Source organism: Rhipicephalus microplus, unplaced genomic scaffold (assembly GCF_043290135.1).
Source record: "Rhipicephalus microplus isolate Deutch F79 unplaced genomic scaffold, USDA_Rmic scaffold_15, whole genome shotgun sequence".
NCBI classification, from domain to species: Eukaryota; Metazoa; Arthropoda; class Arachnida; order Ixodida; family Ixodidae; genus Rhipicephalus; species Rhipicephalus microplus.
The window spans coordinates 753007-778225 of NW_027464588.1; the positions used below are offsets into that span (position 1 = coordinate 753007).

General features: G+C 45.9%; 1 protein-coding gene across 1 annotated transcript in view; it reads left to right on the forward strand.

The window, feature by feature from the left end:
* The window catches only part of LOC119173378 (26S proteasome non-ATPase regulatory subunit 6), a 36912-nt gene extending 22483 nt beyond the window's left edge, over window positions 1-14429 (forward strand). Inside the window, exons 4-8 of the mRNA XM_037424220.2 lie at window positions 2163-2382; window positions 4657-4765; window positions 5602-5770; window positions 8312-8417; window positions 14233-14429. Coding sequence (XP_037280117.2) covers window positions 2163-2382; window positions 4657-4765; window positions 5602-5770; window positions 8312-8417; window positions 14233-14301 — 673 coding nt within the window. The 3' untranslated portion in view covers window positions 14302-14429. The remainder of the gene's footprint in view (window positions 1-2162; window positions 2383-4656; window positions 4766-5601; window positions 5771-8311; window positions 8418-14232) is intronic.
* Window positions 14430-25219: the final 10790 nt, after the last annotated feature.

Consider the following 25219-nt stretch of genomic DNA (forward strand, 5'->3'; position numbering starts at 1 on the left):
TGCTCCAACTTTAACAGGTTCAGAATCTATGGCGGCGACAAAATGCCTTCTCTAGATTGTGTTCATCTGTTAAGATGTGGCCAGAAGACTCAGATGCTGCTCCAACTTTAACAGGTTCAGAATCTATGGCGGCGAGTGCGCATGCAACAGCTGGTATTTTATGTCTACATTTACAAATGATACCATTAACATTTAGCTCCAAATGCACTGTGTTTAAGTTCATAGGAATTTTAAAAAGCTATCCCTATCGTAGTGCTGAGATGAAAAGGGCATGCCACGGCGATTGCATTTCGATAGAGCGAAATGCAGAGACGTCAGTGTACTGAGAATTAGGTATACATGTAAAAGAGCCCTAGGTGGTAAAAATTATTCAGGCACTCTCCGCTACGTTCGGGATAATCCTACTGTGGTACTTGTTCATAACCCCCGAATTTTCATATCGTTTTGGATGATACCATGGCGAGCTTCCTGCTTCGAGCTGCTTTTTTTTTCTCTCCCAAGTGCTCATTTTCATACGGACGTCAGGTGTTTATGAATATTAAATGCTAACAGCAAATGCGTGAAAGCCAAGCTACCATCGCGGAAGCTTGGAAAGCTAAAACACCGAGGCTGTTCCATACACAACCCCTGTGATAGCAGCTTTTACATTGCTTTTGAAGCTCAGCTGTGTCTCTAACGGCGGCCGTGGGCTCCAATGAAACTGAGGCGGCATTTTCGTGACCATAAGAAGCACTCGATGACTCTGAATGGCTCTGGTATAACCAAGATACCATTTTCCTAGTAGAAGTCCTAGAAACTTGTTGCTGGGCTAGTCGTTGCAAGTTAGAATCTTCCGAAAATAAACAGAATATGTAGACTGCCCTTGTACTGGAATGAAGCCACGGCACTGATAAAACAGACACCACAGAAAGTGTACAGGACGTGCGTTTCCGTGGTCTCTGTGTTTTAGCATGCTGCAGCTTCATTGAATGTAACACACACACTAGCCCAAGAGTCTTGTACTTGGTCCCTCATCTACGCCTTCGTGTTGTGTTTCGCCACTTTCCCGAGTTTTAATTATCCTATCACTACCAGATTTCAGGGAGGAGGGGAGGGGCATCCATGCATGACGCCATCTCTCGATGGAAGCAACGACGTCCTGCCAAAGCTGAATAAGAAATAGGCGAGAGAAAAAAAACAACTCCTGAAACAAGTTAGTAATCAAAAAGGACTCACGAATCTATACAACAGAGACCTACTGGAACAATTTGGTAAACTTGCAGTATTTCGCTACAAATCGACTGGCTTCTAAAGTCTTGAACAGTCTGGAAAGCCACATGGTTCGCAGCGCGACAGTGTGATTTGAACAGAATGTTAATTTGTCTGTTGTACAGAACGGGGAATCATTTTTGATAACCATCTTTTTTCGTCAGACATGTTTTTTTTTTTTGGCCGGTTTGCCGTTCAGTCACGACAGACCACTGCTATCTCTGACGAGAGATGGCGCGACGAGCACGTCTCTCTTGTTCTCTACTGTTTGAGGCAAGGACGGGAGTACTGCGAACCAAGACATATCGGGCCAAATACGAAGGGGTAGACACAGTATGCAGTGCGTGTGGAGAGGAAGAAGAAACTGCCGAACACTTGATAATGTTCTGTAAAGGGCTTCACCCTATAGTTCAGGATAATGGCGCAGAATTTTTCAAAGCACTGGGGTTTAGGGACCGGGAGGGCAAAATAGACTTTAAGCAAGTAGACTTAACTAGAAGGAGGTTATCTGATTGGTGGCTAAAGTCAAGGCACGAGTGAAAATAAAACTCTTCACTGCAAAGTACGAATCCTCAAACTCACTTTTTATGGAAAAAATAAACAAATATAGTTTTGAGTTCATTAAGTATTACGGCTTGGTAACGCTAGCCACCGCCCGATCTAAAGGGTACAGCCATATCCATCCATCCATCCATCCATCCATCCAAATCCTATTCATGTGTATCTAGAAACGGGAGCGTGGCATGCAAGGTGGGCACTTATCTGTCGTCAGGCACAGCCCTAAAACAGCGCCACTGTTAGAAATCGTTTGTGATTAATGGGGAGCAAAATAGCCACTTGTTTATAAGCTAGACTACTGTAAGCCAACCGTAATCGAAGAGTTCTATCATATCATCTTTCGCGCGTTCTTGCAGCCTGGTTGAAGAGCGCGGTGACTGGGACCGTAGGAATCGGCTGAAGGTGTATACGGCAGTGTACAGCATCGCGCTGCGGGACTTCAAGAAGGCCGCCACCCTGTTCCTGGAGACGGTGTCGACCTTCACCTGCTACGAGCTGATTGACTACGAGCGCTTCGTCACCTACACAGTTCTGACCTGCGTCATATCCCTTCCCCGCGTCGAGCTCCTCCAGAAGGTGAAGCGGCTCTGGAAAACACTCTTTTAGCATGCCTTTCACTCTTCCTCTTCTTTCTTTCACGTTTCTTCGCTCTCTTCGTCCCTAAAAACGCTATGCCACGCACCCGCATCAGGAGGCATAAAATAGCGTCATTTTTACATCTTCATCTTTCACTAAACCCCTCTTTCCCGCTGGGAACTACTTGATAAACTGAGTGGCGCGTGTCATAAACCAACACAGGCGTGACGAAATGGATTTAATGGTTTGATCAGAAAGAAAGTTGCCCTTCGTCAATTATTTGTAAGAGTAACTACAGTAGTGTGCGAAGCATTTGTCACAGTGAGCATGGTCCACATAGTAGTGGACTTGTGTTACCTTACTAGGTTGTACGCAACAATGACAGTAGTTTTTCCAAAATGAGCCGAAATTGGTTAGCAGTTAGTCATCGGCACTGATATAATTCGAACAAACTTGGTATGTCTCACATATATGATATGCAAGCATCAACTCAGTGCATGTACGTCTGCGCTATTGTATTACTCTTTAACCTATTTCCATACTGAGGGAAAGTGTCTCGACTTATGGTAGCATGTCATCTATTTATGGTCAGTGGTACACACTGTGACTGAGCTTCGTCACGCTGCAGTCAGGCAGCTTGTTCCCACCACCATATTTCCTCTTGCTCAGAGGAAATGAACTGATCTGATCTATTTGAAACAGTGCACTTCTATAAATTGATTATTGCTATATTATGTAGTTCATCACAGTTATACCATCGTATCTGATTCTGTACTATAACTTACATGATTAAAACTTTTGTGTTCATTGGAGCTAGACAATATATTTAACAGCGAAGTGGTTTAGCAAATCGGTTCTAAGTAGCCGATCCAGTAGACTGTCATCGTTATAAACGGATATGTGTTACAGAAGTTGGGTAAATGCTGCTACTCTCTATTAATCACTAAATATGAAGAAAGCAAGAAAATAAGTGGCTGCGAAGTGACGGTGCGAGCCGAAGACCTCGGGTGGGCTCAACAAGAAAATACTAGGGAACGGAAAAGGCAATGGTGGCTGCGAGGAGACCTAGAATCCATGGAAGGCCAGCGCCAACGACGACGTGGCCGTTGATGCATGATCAGCGCAAACGCTTGGTTTTGACGCGAGTTCTTGTCTCTGAAGTTTAGACACCCGTGTCGAGTCTGTCAGTGCCTGCGGTTCACGTCTAACCTTTCTGCACTGAGAATCAACCTAGCAACAACCTAGAAGTAGCCTACAACCTGAATCACCTCGTTGAGACCTAGAAACACCCAACGAGCTACCAGACTGGTCTCCAGAATCATCCAGTTTCATTGTTTAAAGCCTTTCGCGGCTTAGCGCAAGGTCTGTAATTTTTTTTTTTGTGCTACCCCAGAACCTGTTTCTGAAAATTCACATTTTGCAGGATGCCACGTATTGAAATCTTCGGTAGATGATCTGAAATTCTTGCGGGAAAGACACGTCACCAACTGCCGGATCAAAGGCTCTCAGTGTTCATTCTTTTCATTAGTACTAGTTATCAAATTAGGGAGGCAATCTAATAAAATTAATTTCCTTTAACAAAGACTGACAGGGTCCGTTAAGCGTTCTCTTATGATGTCTCTAAGGCGAAAGTGGCCCTCTTTTTCTTCACAAGGGTGGAGGCTCGGGCTTGCTGGAAATTCATGATGGTTTACTACCAGCGCGAGAACACACGGACGAAAAAGCGAACGACGCACGCGCTTTCTTCTCAGCTCATCGTATCGATGCCATCTTTAGAAAGCTTTCTGCCCTTTAAGTGGTTTTGCACTGCCTCCGAGATCGTTGGCACTTCAGCAGGCTTTGCACGGTCTTTGTGATCAGTCCACCTACAACAAAACTGCGATGACGTGAAACGACGCCACCACATAACGTTACGTCACAGGGACGACGTAATCGCATCATAATGTTGCCATCAACGTTGATTATTTGTGACATCAGTAAGTCATGATGATTTCTTGCATAACTCGGTCCCCGACGCCACGGGATGCCAACGTTGACGGTCAATTTTCGCACTTGATGAGGTGACGAAGGTTGCCGCCTTAAATTCCGCTGATCTCAGAGGGCACGCACTTAAAAAAACGCATGGCTTAGTTAGCTGCAATGCCGGGAATAATTTGTTTTATTATTGGGAAGCTTGCTCTTTTGCGTATAATTGTTTGGAGCCTAACCCGAATGCTTGTGACAGGTATACGAGATGTGCTACATTATTGTCTTTTTTTTTGTTTGTTTGCGCAGGTTGTCAGAGGAGCCGAGATCCTGGAAGTTTTGCATGGCATACCAGACATTAGCGAGTACCTGTTCTCTCTCTACAAGTGCCGCTATGCCATCTTTTTCAGGAAGCTCGGTGAGCAACTTTCACCTGTTCAATTTCATTAATTGCTTCTCTATCTTCACAGTGTCTGTTAAAACTTCCCGCATGATTCCAGACAGACAACAAGAGGTACAGTTAACTCGAACACCTACTACTTCTAGTCTAGTGTCCCGGGCACTTAGCGTGCCAGTGTTTCCGAAGATCTTTTGTTCTGTACGAGGCAGAACCCCTCCTGCCGTCTACATTTCGTACACTCCCTGCGAATCAGCTTCATTCTCGACTAACACTACAGGTGCCCTGTATGACTCTTCTCTCTATGAAATCCTGCAGTAAAATGAGATTCGGCGCCCAAACATTTTCACAGAGCAAAGTATGTTCGATGGGGACCAGGAAACCTTTATTAAACAAAGACCTAAATGTGCCTCATTTTCAAAGGAGGTAGGTGCGCCACCTTCTCCTGCCTCTAAGCACTAAGGTGCAGTTCTGTGCTATCTTCCTCCAGGATCGATCCACCTATATTATCAGTTTATACTCTCACGAATGTGGTTTGTCATGCCGAAATACTGGCTCCAGCGCCATTTTTCGTTCCACTTTTTAGAACTCCTCTTTTCATCTTCGTTCAAATTTGTCTCGTGTGTTCACGTAAGATCCTTCATAGCAACATCTATTTTATTATCTAACCAAATCAATTCGCCTATTTATTATTCCGTCTGCCTATACCACGGCCGCTCTTTCCTTATAATGACTGACACTTCCGTGTCGAAAAACAAGTTTTAACACTACCACACAAACATTTTCTCCACGTGTATATGCATGTCGGGGCCAGTCGCGTGTGGGTGCGACAAGTGTTTTTATCGTGTGCGTTGCAGCATACGTCGAGCAGATGCTCCTACGCGACCGCATCTGGGCTCCGCACGTGCGCTACTACGTGCGCGAAATGCGCATCTTGGCCTACTCCCAGCTGCTGGAGTCCTACCGCAGCCTGACGCTGCAGTACATGGCGGACACCTTCGGAGTCACCGTGTCCTTCATAGACCAGTGAGTGCACCTTTCGCGAGTCTCACAATGCGATGTGCATTGGATCGAACCTGTATACGCATCTTAAAGGAGCCCTGCAACACTTTTTCACTGCGGCTTGGTAGGGAAGGCACTACCGATCGGTAGTTCAAGCTCGTGGGAACACGTGAGTCAAACATTAGAGCGCAGCACGTGGCCTGCAATTTACAAATAATTTTTAAAGTTGGCTAGAAATGGATCGCCTTTTCTTTTACAGATTATGCCATATACCTTAGTGTTAATAGACGGACTCTAGAGGAAAAGCAGGGCCGGAAAAGCCATAACAACGAAAGCGCTGACACCTTGGAATGTTGTCACTGTTTCCATCCCAATACTTCAGACAAGTACTAAATTTCCACATTTAGAGCGCTCCAATTTTCACAATACAAATCTTAAAGAAACGTGTTTCTGTATTATAAATAAATGAATATTGCACAACATTTATATCCACTACTTTTAGGAAAGATAGAGTAGCCGTTTATACAATTTACTAAGCGCGAAGAGGAGTGTTTGCAGGTTCATTCAGTAGATGGCGCCACGATCTTTGTAACGTTGAAAGTGTGGTGATGCGGCGTGCGGTCGATTGCGCCACCGGGCGTTCATGTTTCTTTTCTTGCCGCGGACAAAAACTACTTCATTTTTCAGTCTTTTACTGCGATGTAACATATATCCACGAAACAAAAAAAAATGCAAGGTGTTTTTGCAGCATGCAGTGGCGACTGCAAGTGAACGTCACCCGAAAGTGGAGTATCAATCCATCATGACGGCGCCCAAGCGGTTATAGGTTTTAAAGCACGGGCCCTATGTGCAGCTTGTTCCCTAAAGTCTGTATATTAAAGCTATGCCATATACCCAAATGATCACGTCATACACTCTCATATCAAACCTTTCAGTGATTTGAGCATCGTGAGCGGTGTAGTTACCGTGATCGCCGTGGGATGCCTCCACGTGCCCGCGCATCCACGATCCCACTGGAAGTGAGACATGCGTTTGAAGAAAAACGAAAAAGAAACGCTGAAGGTCATAATGTGCGTATGAGGTAACTTTTTTTTCTCCGTTTCACCCCTCTCTCCTTAGCTACCAGCTCGCTCGTTGGTACTAGATTAGATAGAAAGCAATTGCAGTGCGCGACAAATCTCTCCGACTCCGTTTTTACATGGCGGTTTCTAAAAGATTTTGCAATGGTTGACTCTGGAGGCAAAGAACTTTTTTAATGAATCCATTCGATCATTACTTGAAGTGTTCTAGAGCCCCACTAATCTACAGTTATTTTAACGTAACTAATACCGGCGTGTTCTAAACAACTTTCTCTGTAAATCGAAAATCGTGCTAGTGACCTTTGCACATCATTCTGGTTCCAATGTTTTTTTTCTTTTACAGTGATACTAAACGGTACATGTAGATGGTCACAGCGCATCCCACTTTTGTAATGACGACCATTTTTCGAGACATGGTTGGTGATACAACCAGCCGTGTACAATCCAACGCCATTATCAGTCTGACATACGCCCACATTTAACCCGCCTCTGGCCACTTATGCACACCACATTATCTCACCTACAAAACAAACTTTGTCTCTCCTTAAACGCTTGCCTCCTTTTGGAATCGTCTGTTACTGTTAGCGATCAGTGGTTATCTTGCTTCCTCACTGCATGATCTGCCCGCATCTACTTTTTAATAGTGAAACTCTCAAATGCAGAAATAAGACGTCCGTCAACAGAAAAGACAAGACTGTGCTGCGCCATTGCCATAGCAAACGCGACAGCTGCGCGCCACTCCTATACTGAAAACAGCCGATCCTTCGCCGCACCAGGGAGCCGCCGGCGCCGAACCGTCGTTAAATCATTCGCCACCGTTTTTTACACCGTGAACAACGGCGATTTTAACACACTCAGAGGGGCAAGCTTTGCGTGTATACTTCATATCCAACCATCGCCGTCTCTTGGCTGCCGCTTCTTCAGCCAAGCCCACTGGATTCTAATGTGGCCATCGTTCAGATTCACGTGCTGCTCCCCGACTATACCTGAGGATCAACCAGCTTCGCTGTGCCATGCTTTGCGCAAGCCTGAGCAATCTTTTTGTGTTATTTTTCCTATTGATTTGGACAAAGAAAAAATGTTTTCAACACACGGTTGCAAAGCATGAAGTGTGTCTAAAAAGCCTAGCGCTTGAACAAAAAGTCACCTGCGCATTCGTTGTCGATGTTGCGTTCAGAACATGCACGATCACATATTCTTGAGACAATTGATTACTGCAAGTGCTGGCGGCTTTCTTCTTGTCATGCGGGTCGAGAATTTTGTTCATTGAACCACAGCTGCTTTTTTTGCGTCATTGCTGGTGTAAGATGTCCTTATTAAGCATCGAGCTTCGTCGTGTGCATGCCGATGGTTGCCTCATTTCAGTGCAACACGACGCAATACCCGGAACACGCCACTGACTTGGCAACGCAAGGATTGAAGCGTACATCATGAAAAGGAAAAACGCCAAGCAATCAAACGATGCTGTGCTATAATCTGCATGCAGGGAGCTGGCGCGCTTCATCGCGGCCGATCGTCTCAACTGCAAGATCGACAAAGTGGGCGGGGTGGTGCAGACAACGCGGCCTGACATCAAGAACCACCAGTACCAGGTGAGACCGCTTGCTCAAAGTTCACTTTTCGAGCTTCCTGAACCGCACAGAAACCGCGGGTATGGCAGGCGAAGTGCATGCCATGTAATATAAACGCTTTGCTTCGTCAGGACTGGTAACCCAGAGACTTGGTTTCTGATAACCACATTTCTAATCTATAGGCAATATAATAGGACCATCTGCCGACATTTTTGGTATTTTAATGACGTAGCGGCAAAGAAAGGCATTGTCGACGGCTCAGGGGTTAGACCGTAGCTTGTGTGATGCTAATGTGCGTGTTTCTCTCCGACCTGCGGCGCATTGTTTGTTTTTTGCCCACTTTTATTTTAATTTTTATCATTTATTCATTCGACTAAATAAAAATGAAGATGTAAACACGTCATTATTTTCATTCAAAGATTTTTTTTTATTTCGCCACTCTTTGCAACAAGAAAAAATTTTTTCCTACCTTCTCATCCTCTATCCTAAGTCATTGCGCTAAACGTAGATGTAATTATTAGTACTTATATCTGAATTCAGACTGAGTACCAGTGTCTACTGCTATATATGTTTGCCAGAGTTTTGATTACCACTCCAAAAAGCCAACGAAATACTATGCAGCCCTAAAGAAGCATCTGTCTATTCATCAGCAGTTGGAAACTTTTCGCATTTACCTTTCATTCAATCAAACCATCCACGACGAGTACACTCATTATAACAATCACATAAAAGTAGCCGAAATATTCATAAAGCAGGTCGCGCAACAAGTCAGCTGACAGGAAGCGTCAAAATGGAAGGGCTAAAAATTTCAACAGTACGGACATTTTGAAGCAAACAATGTTGAAATTGAGCGAGAGAGAAAGAAGCTAGGGAAGAATGTGTGCATGAGAAGGGGGTTCATCCAGAAAACTAAGCTGGGCTAAGCTCGCGAGGCCCAAAGTTCGAAGCATCACTGGTTTATTTTTATTTTGTTAACAAATATAGAGTTTCAAACAGACTAGAGGAGGCCAGGTGAGCCACCAGTAATGTGCAGCTGAAAACTAATAGGCGGTCAGGTGGTATTGTACAGTGCTAAAAAAGTGTATACCAGAACCTACTACTTAGAGATAGCGCAGCAGCCTAGCGTCCCATGACCAGATTCGGTTTCAATGCATATGCCGGACCATTCCCAATTGCATACTTATTTAAAACGTGTGTTGAACCAATCATTAAAACAAGGATGTATGGGATGCGTCCTCACTGGCGACCACCTGCCGGTAAGTGGCCGCTCCCTCCCATGGACGTACCAATCAACCCTAGGCCATCTGTTGCAGTGTCTGCGAAGCAACTGTCTAAGGCGGGGGTCAGACCTGCGACGCAGCGGAGGGTGCTAAGAATCTCTGTGTCTGTAGAGACCGCCATTGCAATTTGAACTCAGCTACATTCAATGCTAGAACGCTATCTAGTGAGGTAGTTTTGCTGTCCTATTCGAGGAATTATAGGGTGTTAAATGGGGTGTAATGGGGCTCAGTGTAGTAAGCAGGACACGTGAGGCTTATAGAGTGCTGAAGAATGGACACGTGCTATACTACCGTGCGCAAGTTGACAGAAGAGAACTAGGCGTGGGGTTTCTTAGACACAATAATATCGCTGGAAACACAGAGGCATACTGTAGCATCACTGAGATGATGTCAAGTATCAGAATTCAGTTTATTAAAAGGTACAGTGTGAAGGCGGTCCAGGCCTGCCCACCTCGATAGAGCTACGATGGTCATTTGGTTGAACACGTTTACGAAGCCCTAGAGTGAGTAATTAGTAAAGTATTTAGTAAAGACATAGCATACTATACTGATGGGTGACTATAATGCCAAAGTAAGCAAGAAAGAGGTCGGAGACCATGCAGTGGAAAAATACAGCACGGACTATAGAAATTCTAGAGGGGAGCTACTGCAAGAGTTTGCTAAATGTAATAACTTGTGCATGTTGAGTACCTTCTTCAGAAAACGAACTAAGTGTAAGTGAACGTGGCGGAGTCATTATGGCTAAACTAAAATGAAATAGACTTCATTCTGTATGCGCACCCAGGCATTGCACAGGAAGTAAGAGAAGTTGCGAAGATTCGATGCAGTGAGCATAGAATGGTAAAAGCTTGAATTCACCGAGATTTTTAAAAAAATCAAAGGCATAAACTGATACGCAAGAAGCCAAAAAATGAGCTACTGGTGAGAGTGAGAGTACGAAAATTTAGAGTTCCTCTTCAGAATAGATTTGAGGCACTAAACGAGGTAACCGACGTTAGCGTCGTTGACACGATGAACGATAATCTTACTAGTATCAGAGTGTGCAATACAAGTCGAAGGTATAGCCACTAGACAGGACACTTACAACTATCCCAGGAGATGAAAAAAAATCTCATTAGAGATAACAAACAATGAAAGCCTTGAATGCAACAAAAAATAGAGCTAGTGGAGCTTTCGAAGTTAGTCAATAGCCGTTAGATAGCCAACATCAGATGAAATAACATAAAGAAAATTGTGCAAGCTGTAAAAGTGGCAGAAGCCTAAAACCTGCAAAAGCAAACGTATGCATAGGCAAAAACAGATATATGCATTAAAGGACAAAGAAGGCAATTTTATAATATGTATAGGATAGGATAGTCGAGGTGTCGGAGGAGTTTTACAGAGAGTTGTAGAGAAGCCAGAAAAACCAGGATGATATTGTAAGAAGCAATAATAGCCCAGAGGACTTTGACATGCTACCTGTAATGACAGAAGAAGTAATGAAAGACCTAGAGAGAATCCAAGGAGCCAAAGCCACTGGTGAGAATAATGTAACAGCGGACCTTCTGAAAGATGGTGGAGAAATTGTGTTGAAAAAAAAAACGGTCAATTTATATACGAAGTGTTTCTTCACGGGAAAGGTAGCAGAATCTTAAAAAACGCCAACATCATTTTAATCTATAAGAAAGAAGACGTCAAGGACTTCAAAAATTACAGGCCCATCAGCCTACTACCAATTACTTACAAAAATAATAGCTAAATAATCAGGACGACATTAGTGTTCCATGAATCAAAGAACCAAGCAAGATTTCGTACAGGCTACTTCACAATAGACCATATTTATAGTATCAATCAGCTGACATACAAATGCGCGGAATACAAAAAACCGCTACACATAGCCTTTATAGGTTACGAGAAGGCGTTTGACTCAATTGAGACATCAACAGTAATGCAGGCACTTCGGAACCAGGGCACCGACAAACCCTACATAATCATACTGGAAGAAATCTACAGGGGATCCACAGCCACCATAGTTCTCTGTAAAGAAAGCAAAAAAATCACAATAAAGAAAATTGTAAGGCAGGGAGACACTATCTCTCCAAGGCTATTCGCCGCGTGTTTACAGGGATGTTTTTAGAGCCACAGATTAGGAAGAGTGCGGGATAGGAGTTAACGGAGAGTGCCTTAGTAACCTGCGATACGCTGAGGACATTGCCTTGATGAGTAACTCAGGGGAAGAATTACAGCGCATGATTACTGAACTCGACATGCAAAGCAGAAAAGTATGTCTCAAAATTAATGTGCACAAAAATTTTTGGCAATCTCGGCAGAGAACAGCGCTTTGCGATAGGCAGAGAGGCGCTGGAAGTTGTAAAGAAATATGTGGACTTAGGACAAATAGTAACCACAGAGCCGAATCATGAGCGTGAAATAACTGGAAGAATAAGGATGAGTTAGATCATTCGGCAACTGAGCATTCTAAAGTAATGAATCTTAGTCTATCACTAAGGCTTAAGACGTAGATGTATAACAGCTGCAACTTGCCGGTACTTACATACGGATCAAAAACCTGGAGGCTTACAAAAAGGATTCAGCTTAAATTGAGGACGACACAGCGAGCGATGTAAAGAAAAATGATAGGTGTAGCCTAAAGAGAGAAGAGGAGGGCAGAGTGGGTCAGAGAATAAACCGGGATTAAGGATATGATAATTGAAATCAAGAACGAGAAATGGACGTGGGTTGGACACGTAGCGCGCAGGCAGGATAACCACGGGTCATTAAGGGTAACTGACTGGATTCGCAGAAAAGGCGAAGGCACGAGGGAGAGACGAAAAGTTAGGTGGGCCGGTGAGATTAAACACTTCGCAGGTATAACGTGGCTGCAGAAAGCACAAGGCCGGGTTGATTGGCGGATCATGGAAAAGGCCTTTGCCCTGCGGTTACCGTAGTTAGGCTGATAATCATGATGATGATGTCGTAATTATGCAGTGGTTATTCGAAACATACGCGCCACGGTGGTCTATTGGTTCCGGTAGCTGTTCAACCAATACCGGCTGCAGTGGCCCCATTTAAATGGAGCGAAATGCTTGAGGGCTGTAAACCATGTGGCGTCAGTGCACAGCACACGGGCTTGAAAACTTGTAGCGCAGCTTTATCGGCTTTCTTGATTTTGTAAAGTGAATCTGTCTTCCGGTAGCTTTGCGAAAGTTTTCGTAAACATATTTACGCTAACTTGGCCTCAACTTTTTCAGCAGACCTTCAACTAGAGCCTAAAGCTATTCTGTTTTAGGGGCGAAGCTCCTTATGGTGTGGCTTGTGCGTCCCTCGTAGTACGTAACCACCAGTGGCACATACCCGAAATAGCGGTCCTTACAATGTCTGCTGGATGGGGGCACTTCTTTATGATGAATACATGATGAAAAGATGTGAGATGGCTGTGCTTGGAGTTTTCACTAGACATATGGACGGACGAACAGACTGACACACGCACGGACGGACAGACAGAGGGATGGCCGCAAAAAGAAATGGACGGACAGACAGACGAATGAACAAACGGACGGATGCACCAAGGATCACACAGATAGGCGGACGCAAGAACAAATGGACAGACAGACTGACGAACGCTGCGCCCCACCAATCATCATTCACTCCGTGGATATGCTGTGATTTTTTTTCTCAGCCTTGTTGCGATAGTAATTATTTGATAAGCACTAGCTAATTACTGGAAGTTCATTTTCACCTTCCAATTCGACAACTAATGTTCATAAAGGAATATAAAATAGTTTTTTGCGACGTGTATATTGCTGTAGTCTGTTAAGAGTGCATTTTATAAAGAACAACGTAGTTCTGAAAATCAACTTTTTCTATTGCAAGTTACCATAACGACCGGCAAAAAATACCAAATCCCAGTGTGGAAATTTCTTCTTTTATAATTTATATATTTGAAATACATGCAAATTTGATATCTCACTTCAGGTACGCATATGCGTGCCAATTTTCACTAAACGTTTTTCAAGACCCTCATGCTTTCTTAGTCCCCCAAGAAGGTCTTCCCCACGCATTTAATCATTGCACCTTCTTTGCCGTCGTTTTCTTTAATTTACAAAGTCATGGCCATGCAGATTATTTTATCATATTGTGGCAAAGGAACCTACCAAAATGGTACATTTCTCAATTTTAACCACGGAAAGCGTGGGACCGAAGGCAGACCAGGGAGGGAAACAATCGAGAGCCGAAAATGGGACACACAGGACAGGCTCTCCTACGTGCTTCTCTATACATTCCTCGTCTGCGTACCTGTCCTGTGCGCTTGTCCTTTGTGACTATAATGTCCCCGTTTTTGGTGCTCTGTTTTACATAAAGTACGAACCAACTTGCCCAAACACCCATCTTGTTGAGCGCTTGGGAGAAGCGCCTGATATTCATAATTTAGACCTGTGTCTGCAATACATATTCTAGCACTACTCTGCCTTATCCCTTTGGTCACGAAAGGCTGCCATATATGTGGCACTTCCGTTTGGGTGTTGGGGCCTTTAGTATTATTAAAAGAACCCTGACGAACTCTTCTTATTTCGCAGGCTTGCATAAGGCAGGGAGACATTCTTCTCAACAGGATACAGAAGCTCAGTCGCGTCATCAACATCTGAGCATCCCTGGCGGACCACTTCGACTCTTCGCGGGCCCCTCCTCGCAAGTTCGTTCACTGTACGGCACCGCCCTCCTGGTCCTTCTCATTTTTTTTTCCTTTAGGCAATAAAAGCTTTCTTTGCAGTGCCTTCGTCTGGCTGTTTTTTCTAACGAACAGTCTTGCCGTCACCATAACATTATCGGCTAAACATTAGCAGAGGGAGACTAAAAAAAAAGCAACTGTGCCAGCTTCACAGTAGTGGTGACAAGTCTGAAAGAAAAGTGAGGCTGGGTGGCCTTCATCGCATCTTTTTTTTACTTTCACCTTTCCCTTTCTTGTGTTGTTTTGTTTTTTGTCTTCATTTCTGCTTGTCTCTTTCTGGCTCTTTGTATCTCTGTTCTATACGTTTTTTTTTCTCTCCGTTCAATTATTTACTTTGTTTCTCTATTTCTCTCACTCTTTGGCTCCCTGTCTTGCTCTGTTTTTTTTCTATTTCTTGCTTGTGATTCTGTTTCTAAGTGTTTCTCTCTCTTCCTATGTCCTCCTGTGTTTTTCTCTCTCATTATGTATCACTTCGTTTTGTTTTGCTTTCCCTTTCGATGCCTTTATATGCTTTATGTCTATTAGTCCACGCGACCGCGGTAAATAGCTTGTTTCTCACACATGCTGGTGGAAAATAGGCTTCGTTCGAGAGGAATATAAGCCAGGCCTTCTGCTTGGCAAGCTGAGTTCAAGTTCTACCTCAGACTCACGCCGCTGCTTGAAGCAGCTACGAAGAAAAAAAAGGGCTACATGGACGTCATTTTGTGGAAGGAGACTCCTTCACCAATGTAAAATTGCGTGGCAGAAGCGCAGAATAGCACCATGTGTCAAATCATGTGAATTATGTAATAAGTGTGTCTTCAAGGGCCTTATATTAGAAATCACTGCCAAAATTATCATTAGCAGCGAGATCATCAAAGTGTACAGCTGCGCAGGCGCGCGAGGCACGTCAAAGGCGTGTATGTTGGGTTGCCAATGGTACTTGCAGTAGGCATTCGAAAACAGTTTGATATGTTACGTGCACGGACATTCGTCTCTTTGCTGCACTATTGTGAAGTCCAGCGAGAAGTAAAGCCGAGCTAGCGATTGAGAAGGCAATGCGAAAAGCGTTCAATACGATATATGGCGTCTTTGAAAGCGACGCTGAAGTACCCTCCAACTTTTTTTCTCTTTTTTTCTCTTTCTATCAGTTTCTCTCTTTTCTCCTCAATGTTCTCGGTCTCTCTTTACGCTTTCTACCTCTTTTGTCCTTAACCTCCTTGATGCGTATCCCGTGCTCCACTTCACCAAGCGGACTTGTCATTAAACACTCGCGGCCACTGTAATGTGTAGCGAGGCCTTTCCTCTTCCTCTATATCCCTTTATCTCTCTTGCTCCTCTTGATCGGGCAAGCCCCTCGTCGCACCGTGCTCACTTGTTCTTGAGGCGAGCGCGAGCTCTTTTGGTGCACTTCCACTCTGGTCGCCTAGAGATCAGTGAGGGCACATCTTCACGTAGCTACTCATCATGAGCACATTGCAAGCGAAGGCAGCGGCGCGGAGGGCTGCGGTTGAGGGCTGCGGCCAATATGCGGTTGAGCTTGCGAGGCGGAACAAAGTTGCCAGCGTATACGCAGCAATCACAAACTACAGCACCAGCACCACTTCATAGGTGGTGGAAGCGGCAAGGGCTCGCGCAGACGAAGAGGGCTTGTCAATAAGGGGATCTCGAAGTGAGAGCCTGCGAAGCAGAGGCGTTAAGAAAACCTCGAATCGGAGTGGGTTGCCGAAGCAGTGGTAAAGCGCCGGAAGCAATCGCTATATACCTGAGCTTGATGGCACCGACGTGCGCTTCAACAGCTACTTCCTCGGTCGCTCATTCAGTCGCAGCTGTAAGGTATGCGACCACCTGCGCTTTGACCGAAACCTCACCACGGTCACCTCCATCTGAAACGACCTGTCCCGTGTCAACGCTACAATCTCTCATGCAACATGCTCTCGTCACGTACTTCACCGACCACATATTTGTGATCTGCAAAGAAAAACGCGTCCCAGAGCTTCCTAATCACTAGTGTAATCGTTGTTTATAGTTTAATGGATATGTAAATGATTATGTTGTGAGTATATAAGTGTATATAAGTAAGTAATAAACACCGTGTACGTAGGGATATATACGATAACCTTTATAACAACGTGTCGAGTCTTTATGTGATGCGTGGTCGCGGGTTTACCGATAACCATTGCAGCTTCGCCCCGCTCATCATCATTCACTTCATGGATATGGAGGGACTCCTTTTATATCTTTTGCTCTTTTTGTCTGATTTTATGACTTTACTCCACTTACTTATCACCACTTCGCTGTTGTTCTTTCTTTTTCGGTTTTTTTTTCTCGTTCTGTGATCCATCTCTTCCTTTCATTCTCTCTCTTTCACGTGTTCAATTTCGTTTGGCACTCGCACGTGCTGTACACAGTACAGCGTGGCTTTCCGAATTCCTATGGTGCATATTTCCATGAGGAGTTAGTTATGCACGATAGAGCTCAATTTACAGATATCTTGAGCAACTTCACTGTAAAGAGGATGGAGAAAGCACGTCTCGGTTCCCGAAGAGAGCTATTCGCTCTCTTCGTGAACCGACACGTAACCAACACGACTCGCGCAGTTGCCGGCGCACCACAGCATCAACTAGGCGCGTCATCGCCACCACGCCACTTGAGGTGCATGGCCACCACGGCTTCCCTGAGATATGGTGTCTATTTGATGATCTTCCTGAACAGAATGGCGATAAAACGGAAGAACATTCAGCTTTCACTTTGTCCCTGCTGTCAGCGGGACCCTCTTTAAGGCAAAAGCCCAGATTGGGAAACACCAGCGATTTCGCAAAATGCATGTGTTTTGCAAATATATTATAATATTTCGTTTTTGGTTTTGGCGCCCTCTTGCTACATGCCTTCGTCGGTGGCTTTCATTTATCGCAATGAGGTCTTTCTAAAACACCTCAAGCAAAATTAGTTGAGGGTCCAACCAACAAAATGTTATATATATATATATATATATATATATATATATATATATATATATATATATATATATATATATATATATATATATATATATATATATATATATTCTTACAAGAAAACGTATATTTACAGATATTTACAACGATTACACGTGATGACAATGCCTGGCGCACTGGCGGGCTGGAACCAGTCTCTATCCACTTCGTAGTCTTTTCTTTCAGTCTGGGACCCTCTACTGCTTTATGCCCCAATCCCACTACTGCCTTGTGGCACTACCCCGCGCCGTTAAAGCGCCGACCCGGCGCTTGTCACGAAAGGGGAGTGTTGGGTGACACATAAGGCTTCAGTCTGACGACGTGCACAACAGTAGATGGTGGTGGCATTGAGTGCGCTTCGTCGACGACTCGCTGTATCTCGTAGGTGAGGTTGGTGATCTTGCGAAGGACTTTGTATGGTCCGTCATAGCGAAATAAAAGTTTTTCTGAGAGGCCGATGTGACGACATGGGGTCCACAAGAGTACGAGAGAACCTGGTACATACGAAACTTCGCGGTGGTGACGATCGTATCGATCTTTCTGAGAGGCTTGAGAAAGCATGAGTCGTTCTCGGGCAATCTGTCGTGCTGCGTCGGCTCGCTCTATGGCATCGCGGACGTATGTGACAGGGGAGCTTGAACCAGCGGGAAGGAGTGTATCAAGAGGCAGAGAGGGTTCCCGTCCATAAAGAAGGTAGAACGGGGAATAGCCTGCGGTGTCATGTCTGGAGGAGTTGTAAGCGAAGGTGACGTAGGGTAACGTTCCGTCCCAGTCACGTTGGTCTGGAGAAACATACATTGACAACATGTCCATGATAGTGCGATTCAGGCGCTCTGTAAGTCCATTAGTTTGTGGATGGTATGCCGTTGTGAACTTGTGGTTCGTGGAACAGGAACGTACGATATCCTGGACGACGCGAGATAAAAAGTATCGGCCTTGATCAGTAACGAGCTGTCGAGGAGCGCCGTGATGCAATATGATGTCATGTAGCAGAAAGTCGGCGACATCGGTAGCGCAGCTGGTTGGAAGAGCGCGGGTGATCGCGTAACGTGTCGCGTAGTCGGTCGCCACGGCAACCCATTTGTTCCCGGATGCAGAAGTGGGAAATGGCCCGAGAAGGTCGAGCCCTACGCGGTAGAATGGTTCAGCAGGGATCTCAATAGGGTTAAGAAGGCCAGCTGGAAGCGATGTTGGTCGTTTTCGACGTTGACAAAGGTCGCAGCTGGCGACATACTTTTGCACAGAGTGATATAGGCGTGGCCAGAAAAAACGGTGCCGGACGCGATCATAAGTGCGGGTGACTCCCAGGTGACCAGCGGCAGGTTCATCGTGAAGCTGTCGGAGAACATCTACACGCAAATGGGAAGGCACGACGAGAAGGCGGTCAGGACCATTAGGGCGCATGTTGTGGCGGTAGAGAACTCCTTCATGAAGGAAATACAAGTTCAGAGAAGTGGGTGGAGTAGCGGAACTCAGGCTTTCTATGATGGGAAGTAAATCCGGGTCGCGGCGTTGCTCAGAAGCGATATCAAGAAAGTCTGATATTGATAAGACGCAAGCCTCCGTAGCTCTCTCTGTGGCGTCTGGTGGATCCACTGGATACCGTGACAGGCAGTCGGCGTCTTGATGGAGGTGACCAGATTTATAGACGACCGAGAAGGTGTATTCTTGGAGGCGTAGAGACCAACGACCGAGACGTCCCGTGGGATCCTTTAGCGAGGAAAGCCAGCAGAGTGCATGATGATCAGTTACAACCGTAAAACTGCGGCCGAAGAGGTACGGGCGAAATTTAGCGACAGCCCAAACAAGAGCAAGACACTCTCTTTCGGTGATGGAATAGTTCCTTTCGGTAGGGGATAAAAGGCGGCTGGCGTAGGCGATGACACAGTCACGTCCATGCTGACGCTGAGCTAAAACAGCACCAATTCCGTGGCCACTCGCGTCCGTACGAACTTCTGTCGGGGCAGTCTGATCGAAGTGGGTTAATATTGGCGTAGTCGTGAGGGCTGCAATGAGCGCCGAAAATGCAGCACTCTGAGGCGAATTCCAAGTAAATGGGACGTCTTTTTTAAGAAGCTCGGTGAGAGGCCGCGCAATAACGGCGAAATTTCGGATGAAGCGGCGGAAATAGGAGCACAAACCAAGGAAGCTCCTGACATCCTTATGAGAAGAGGGCACGGGAAATTGAGTCAATGCTCGAATTTTGTCCGGATCGGGCTGTACACCAGATGCGTTAACGAGGTGACCAAGTACAGATATTTCGCGACGGCCGAAACGGCATTTGGAGGAGTTCAGCTGGAGACCAGCGTTGCGAAATACTTGGAGAATACTGGACAGTCGCTCTAGATGGCTTGCGAACGTCGGTGAAAAAACAATTATATCATCTAAGTAGCATAAGCAAGTGGACCATTTGAAGCCGCGCAGAAGGGAGTCCATCATGCGCTCAAAGGTGGCCGGCGCATTACAAAGCCCAAACGGCATTACTTTAAATTGGTATAACCCATCGGGGGTTACAAATGCTGTTTTTTCTCGGTCCAGTGGGTCAACAGCGATCTGCCAATAACCAGATCGAAGGTCAATGGACGAGAAAAACTTTGCGCCATGAATGCAGTCAAGGGCGTCATCTATTCTTGGTAAAGGGTAAACGTCCTTCTTAGTGACCTTGTTGAGATGTCTATAGTCGACGCAAAACCGCCATGTGTTGTCCTTCTTCTTGACAAGCACGACCGGGGATGCCCATGGACTAGATGAGTGTTCGACGACGCCTTTGGCGAGCATTTTCTCGACCTCTTTCTGGATGACAGAGCGTTCGGCAGCGGAGACGCGGTAAGGGCGGCGATGAATTGGGTTGGCATCGCCGGTGTTGATGTGATGGGTCACAACTGATGTCTGGCCTAAAGGGCGGTTGTCAAGATCGAATATGTCCGCATAGGATGTCAACAGACGGTGGAGGTCTTGTGCTTCGGAGGGCGAAAGATCTGGTGCTATCATTTTGGCAATGTCAATGCTTGACAGGTTGGGCGCAGTGAGCAAGTTGACGTGCGGAGTAGGTTGCTGAGCCGACAGTTCAGAAATATCACACTCTTGCAACGACGACATGACGCCTAGTTTAATACCAGCAGGCAGCACATGCGTGGAGAAACCAAAGTTCAAAAGAGACAGATGGGTCTGATTGTGGCATACTCTCACCACGGTGTGCGGAACAGCAATGGAGTGCTTTAGCACAACGTCGGTAATAGGTGAAACGACATATTCACCATCGCGCACAGGCGGATCACACACGAGCTGCACGTAAGTCGCGGCTTGCGGCGGAAGATGCAGGAACTCGGTGGCACAAAGGCGACTTTGAGCGTCATGAGCAACAGCGGCGTCAAAAGGCAGTTCCAACTGAAGAAGACCCGTCGAGCAGTCGATAAGGGCGGAGTGCGCAGAGAGAAAGTCGAGGCCAAGAATCACGTCATGTGGGCACTGCTCAAGCACGGTGAACAATACGACGGTCTGGCGCCCAGCAATACACACGCGAGAGGTACACATGCCGAGAACGGCAGATGTGCTCCCATCGGCAAGCATTACTGCACACTTAATAGGAGGCGTGATCACTTTTCGCAGTTTAATACAGAGAGCAGCGCTCATGACTGAAATGTGTGCACCAGTGTCTATGAGGGCTGTAACGGTAACGTCATCCACCAAAAGGTCCAAAATATTGCGGCGTGTAGGAATCGTCAACAGAGGATTTGCAGAATGGGTCGTTAATGCAGCGTCACCTCCGGGAGCTGCATGGTCTAGTTTCCCGAGGTTGAGGGCCCAGGTCGTGCAGGGGACCTGGATCGAGAAATCATCGGCGAGAGAGATCGGCGGCCTTGGGGTGATGGTGACCGGCTGAACCTTCGGCCCTGAACGTTAGTAGGAGCAGGCTGTGGATCGTGCGGAGTAGAAAAGCGGCGAGAACTGCCTTCAAAGCGACGCCATGCCCCAGTGTTCCAAGATGAATTGGACGACCAACGATTGCGACAGTAGCGTGCAATGTGGCCGGCGCGAGAGCAGTGAAAGCAGATCGGTCTATCATCCGACGTTCTCCATTCAGCAGGGTTCCGGTAGCGGGAAGGGTAGCGTGAAGGGTACACCGGAATCTGGTTTACAGAAGCCGAGCTCTCGGTGGGGCGAACGGCGCAAACAGGTGTGATGCCGAGATTTGCTATTTCTTGGCGAACGACGGCTTGGATAAGGGAGACGGTGGATGCGTTGTCTTTAGGACCGTCAGAGGCGATGGCTGCAGGAGCCATTGCTTCGAGTTCACGACGAACGATTCGGGTGACATTTTCGGACGATGTAGCTTGCGTGAACTTGGGGCTGTCTTCACAGGTCGAAGTGGCTGCAGTATTAGGCAGACGCGCAAACTGGCGGGTTATGCGACGGTTCTTGGCGTGCTCGAAGCGCTGACACTCCTTCACAACCGCGTCGACGGTGGCGCAATCTTTAACGATCAACAAATTGAAGGCGTCATCGGCAATTCCCTTCGATATGTGAGCGATTTTGTCAGTTTCGCTCATGTTCTCGTCCACCTTTCGACAGAGGCCCAATACGTCCTGTATGTAGGATACATACGATTCCGTCGATGTCTGCACGCGACATTCCAGGTCTTTCCTCGCGGCCTGCTGTCGCCCAAATGGCCTGCTGAATAACTCGAGAAGCTTCAATTTGCAAACGTCCCAGCTGGTCAACTCCGACTCATGCGTCTCATACCAGGTGAGCGCCGTATCCCGCAAGTAAAATACAACGTTGGCCAGCATCAACGTAGGGTCCCACCTATAGTATTCGCTCACGCGCTCGTACAAAGCGACCCAATCTTCAACATTCACCTTGTCCTTGCCTGTGCCCGAGAAGGTTCCGGGGTCTCGTGGAGGCAGGAGAATCAGAGGAGGCAGCTGGTGCTGCTGGTGCTGGTGCTGGTGCTGCTGGTGCTGCTGGTGCTGGTGCTGGTGCTGCTGCTGCTGCAGCTGCGGCTGCTGTTGCTCTTGTGGGTGGGCCTGTTGAGCCATTGCAGGAAAATGAAGGTGGCGACCACTCCGAAGTTCCGTGTTGGTTTGCCGGAAAAGCCAGAGGTAGGCGTATCCAGCACCTCCACCAATAATCTTACAAGAAAACGTATATTTACAGATATTTACAACGATTACACGTGATGACAATGCCTGGCGCACTGGCGTGCTGGAACCAGTCTCTATCCACTTCGTAGTCTTTTCTTTCAGTCTGGGACCCTCTACTGCTTTATGCCCCAATCCCACTACTGCCTTGTGGCAATATATATATATATATATATATATATATATATATATATATATATATATATATATATATATATATATATATATATATATATATATATATATATATTTGTGTTTCAGAGAGTTACTTTACGTTATTTGATTTCTTTTTGAGAAGTCTTTAATGTTATGACCTATAAGTTAATGACTTCTGTAACGTTCTCTAATCTAACAGATGGCTTCCCAGTAGTTATTGATTCCCATTGTCAAATACACATTATCTTCCTCGAATTCCAAAGGCCGTTTATCAAGTCTTAAACCGTAAAGCTCTCACATCGTAAACATATCCACACATGTAAACTTCGGAGATTATATACGCACCGCCGTCAGTGGGCAATTGCGTCTCTGCTCAGTTGACAGTTGAAGCCACTGTTTTTTGGTGAGGACGCGACGGTTCCGGTACACTGAGGAGGCCCTGGTTCCTTGTAAAATGCGGTTCACTCGGGATTTATGCGTGTCTGCGTGCTCTTTCGTGTTCATTCAGGTGTCCCCCCCTCCCCCACCCCCTTTTTTTCGAAAGATCGTATGTGCGAGAAGCTTGCCTCGTGTTTTGTGTGCTTCGGTATGGTTCTTTGGTATGCTTGTGTGTGGCTGACCGTTTTTTCCTTGTAGAGCAATGTCGCGAAGGAGTTTTGTGCCTCTGTGCAACGTTTTCTTTCTTTATTTTTAAGTTTTACAACTGCATACAGTCTGAACTATATACACAAAGGCCTGTTTTCACTGTATACATCAACAGTGCTCTATGGTGGGCCCATAGGGCCCCACGTCATAGTTTGATGGTCTCGTCAGATGAAGGTCCACCGTTGTCAGGTAGCGCCGTCGTAACCTGTGCAACTCAGACGCTATAAAAGACGATACATTGAAGTGTCGTGAATTCTCCTCCGATCTACCGCATGAGGAAGCGTGGCTGAAAAATTTTATTGCCAAGGACCGCCGGGCAAAAAAGCAGGTGAAAGCCAAGCGACATTTCGCTGGTATGCTGATTGCATTTTACTAGGGATAACTATATAAAAGAACCCTAAGCTGAGGCTTTAGCTTCCGACCACATGCGAACCGCAGTGCATGCAAGAAGAAAAGAAAACGTGCAGCCTCGAAAGCGCCGTCATATGAATACAGCTGATGAAACAGTGTAGTTGGGGCAGGTCATTGTGAAGGCTCAGGAGAGAGCACCGAAATTAAAGGTTCCTCTCACCCTCTGGAAGTCGAGGTTTAAGAGCTTGTTCTACTGTGAGCCCTAAAATTGTCTAGAAAACAAAGTTTTTCAGCGCAGGAGGCCTGCCAAACCATCTTGCGCATGTCTTGGAAAAGTCGAAGAAACAGTGAGCATAGTGAAGAAAGGTTGATCGTCAAGGAGAGCAGTATAAAAAAATTGACGGCCGATAGAGATGAAATAAAGAAATGCCTTCTAGCTTATAAAAACAAGAAAAAAAATTCCGCCATATCCACGAAGTGAATGATGATGAGTGGGCGAAGCTCCGGAGGTAAACCTGGTAAACCATGAATCCTCTGTACATTTTGCCCACTCGATTTTATTACATCGCTCCCCCTAGCGTACGTCGCCGCACTAAATCGAACGATTGCCTTCAACCAATGACACGCGCCATATGTGACATCATTCCTATTTTATAAGATCTTGCGTCTTTCATCAACTACAAGTACCGCTTTCTAGTTTATAACATCTTTTCATCATCAGCTACAAGTACCACCATCTAGTAAACACTACAAGAACTAAACGAGAGGTGGCTACATGCAGGAGACGGTACCGCCATCTAGTGAACACTGCAAGAACTAAACTAGAGGTGGCTACATACAGGGGACGGTACCGCCATCTAGTGAACACTGCAAGAACTAAACTAGAGGTGGCTACACACAGGCTACAGGGGACGCACAGCCCACGCCCTAAGGAGCTTCGCCCCTAAAATTGCATGATTCAGCGCGTCATGCCAGCAGACGATGTCAGAAAAAGCAGCAAGATGCGCCACCTCGTGACAAAAGCACTGCTTTCACATTTCACACGTTGTGGACACTTTATATGGGGGAAAAATTAAACGACCACGTTCAGCATCGGAAGTCGTTCAGTGTATTTCTGAAAAGTTGTTGTGGACATTTAGAGCGAATCGGGGTGGGAAGGCAAGTGCAACTGTTGTGTAGAGCGAGTTTTCACGTTGTCGCACAAAGGAATGTTTTCCGTTTCTAAATAAGCTCTTTGTTATTTACAATAACACGGCAGTAAAAGTGTCGAGCTGTTCAAGGAATCATTTCACGATTATATTTTTCTTTTTTTTCTAATGTGGGAGATTTTACATCCCGAAACCACGACACCATTATGAAGGACGCCGTAGATAAGGGCTCCGAAAACTATCTGGTCTTCTTTAAGGTATACTGGCATCGCACGGTACAAAGGCCTCTGGCATTTTGGCTCCATCGAAACACCACCGCCATGGCTGGGATCGAACCAGCGACCTTCGGGTCAGCAGCTGAGCACCACAGCATCCACGTAGGTGGACAATTCTAGCACTCATCTATGCAGTTATAGATA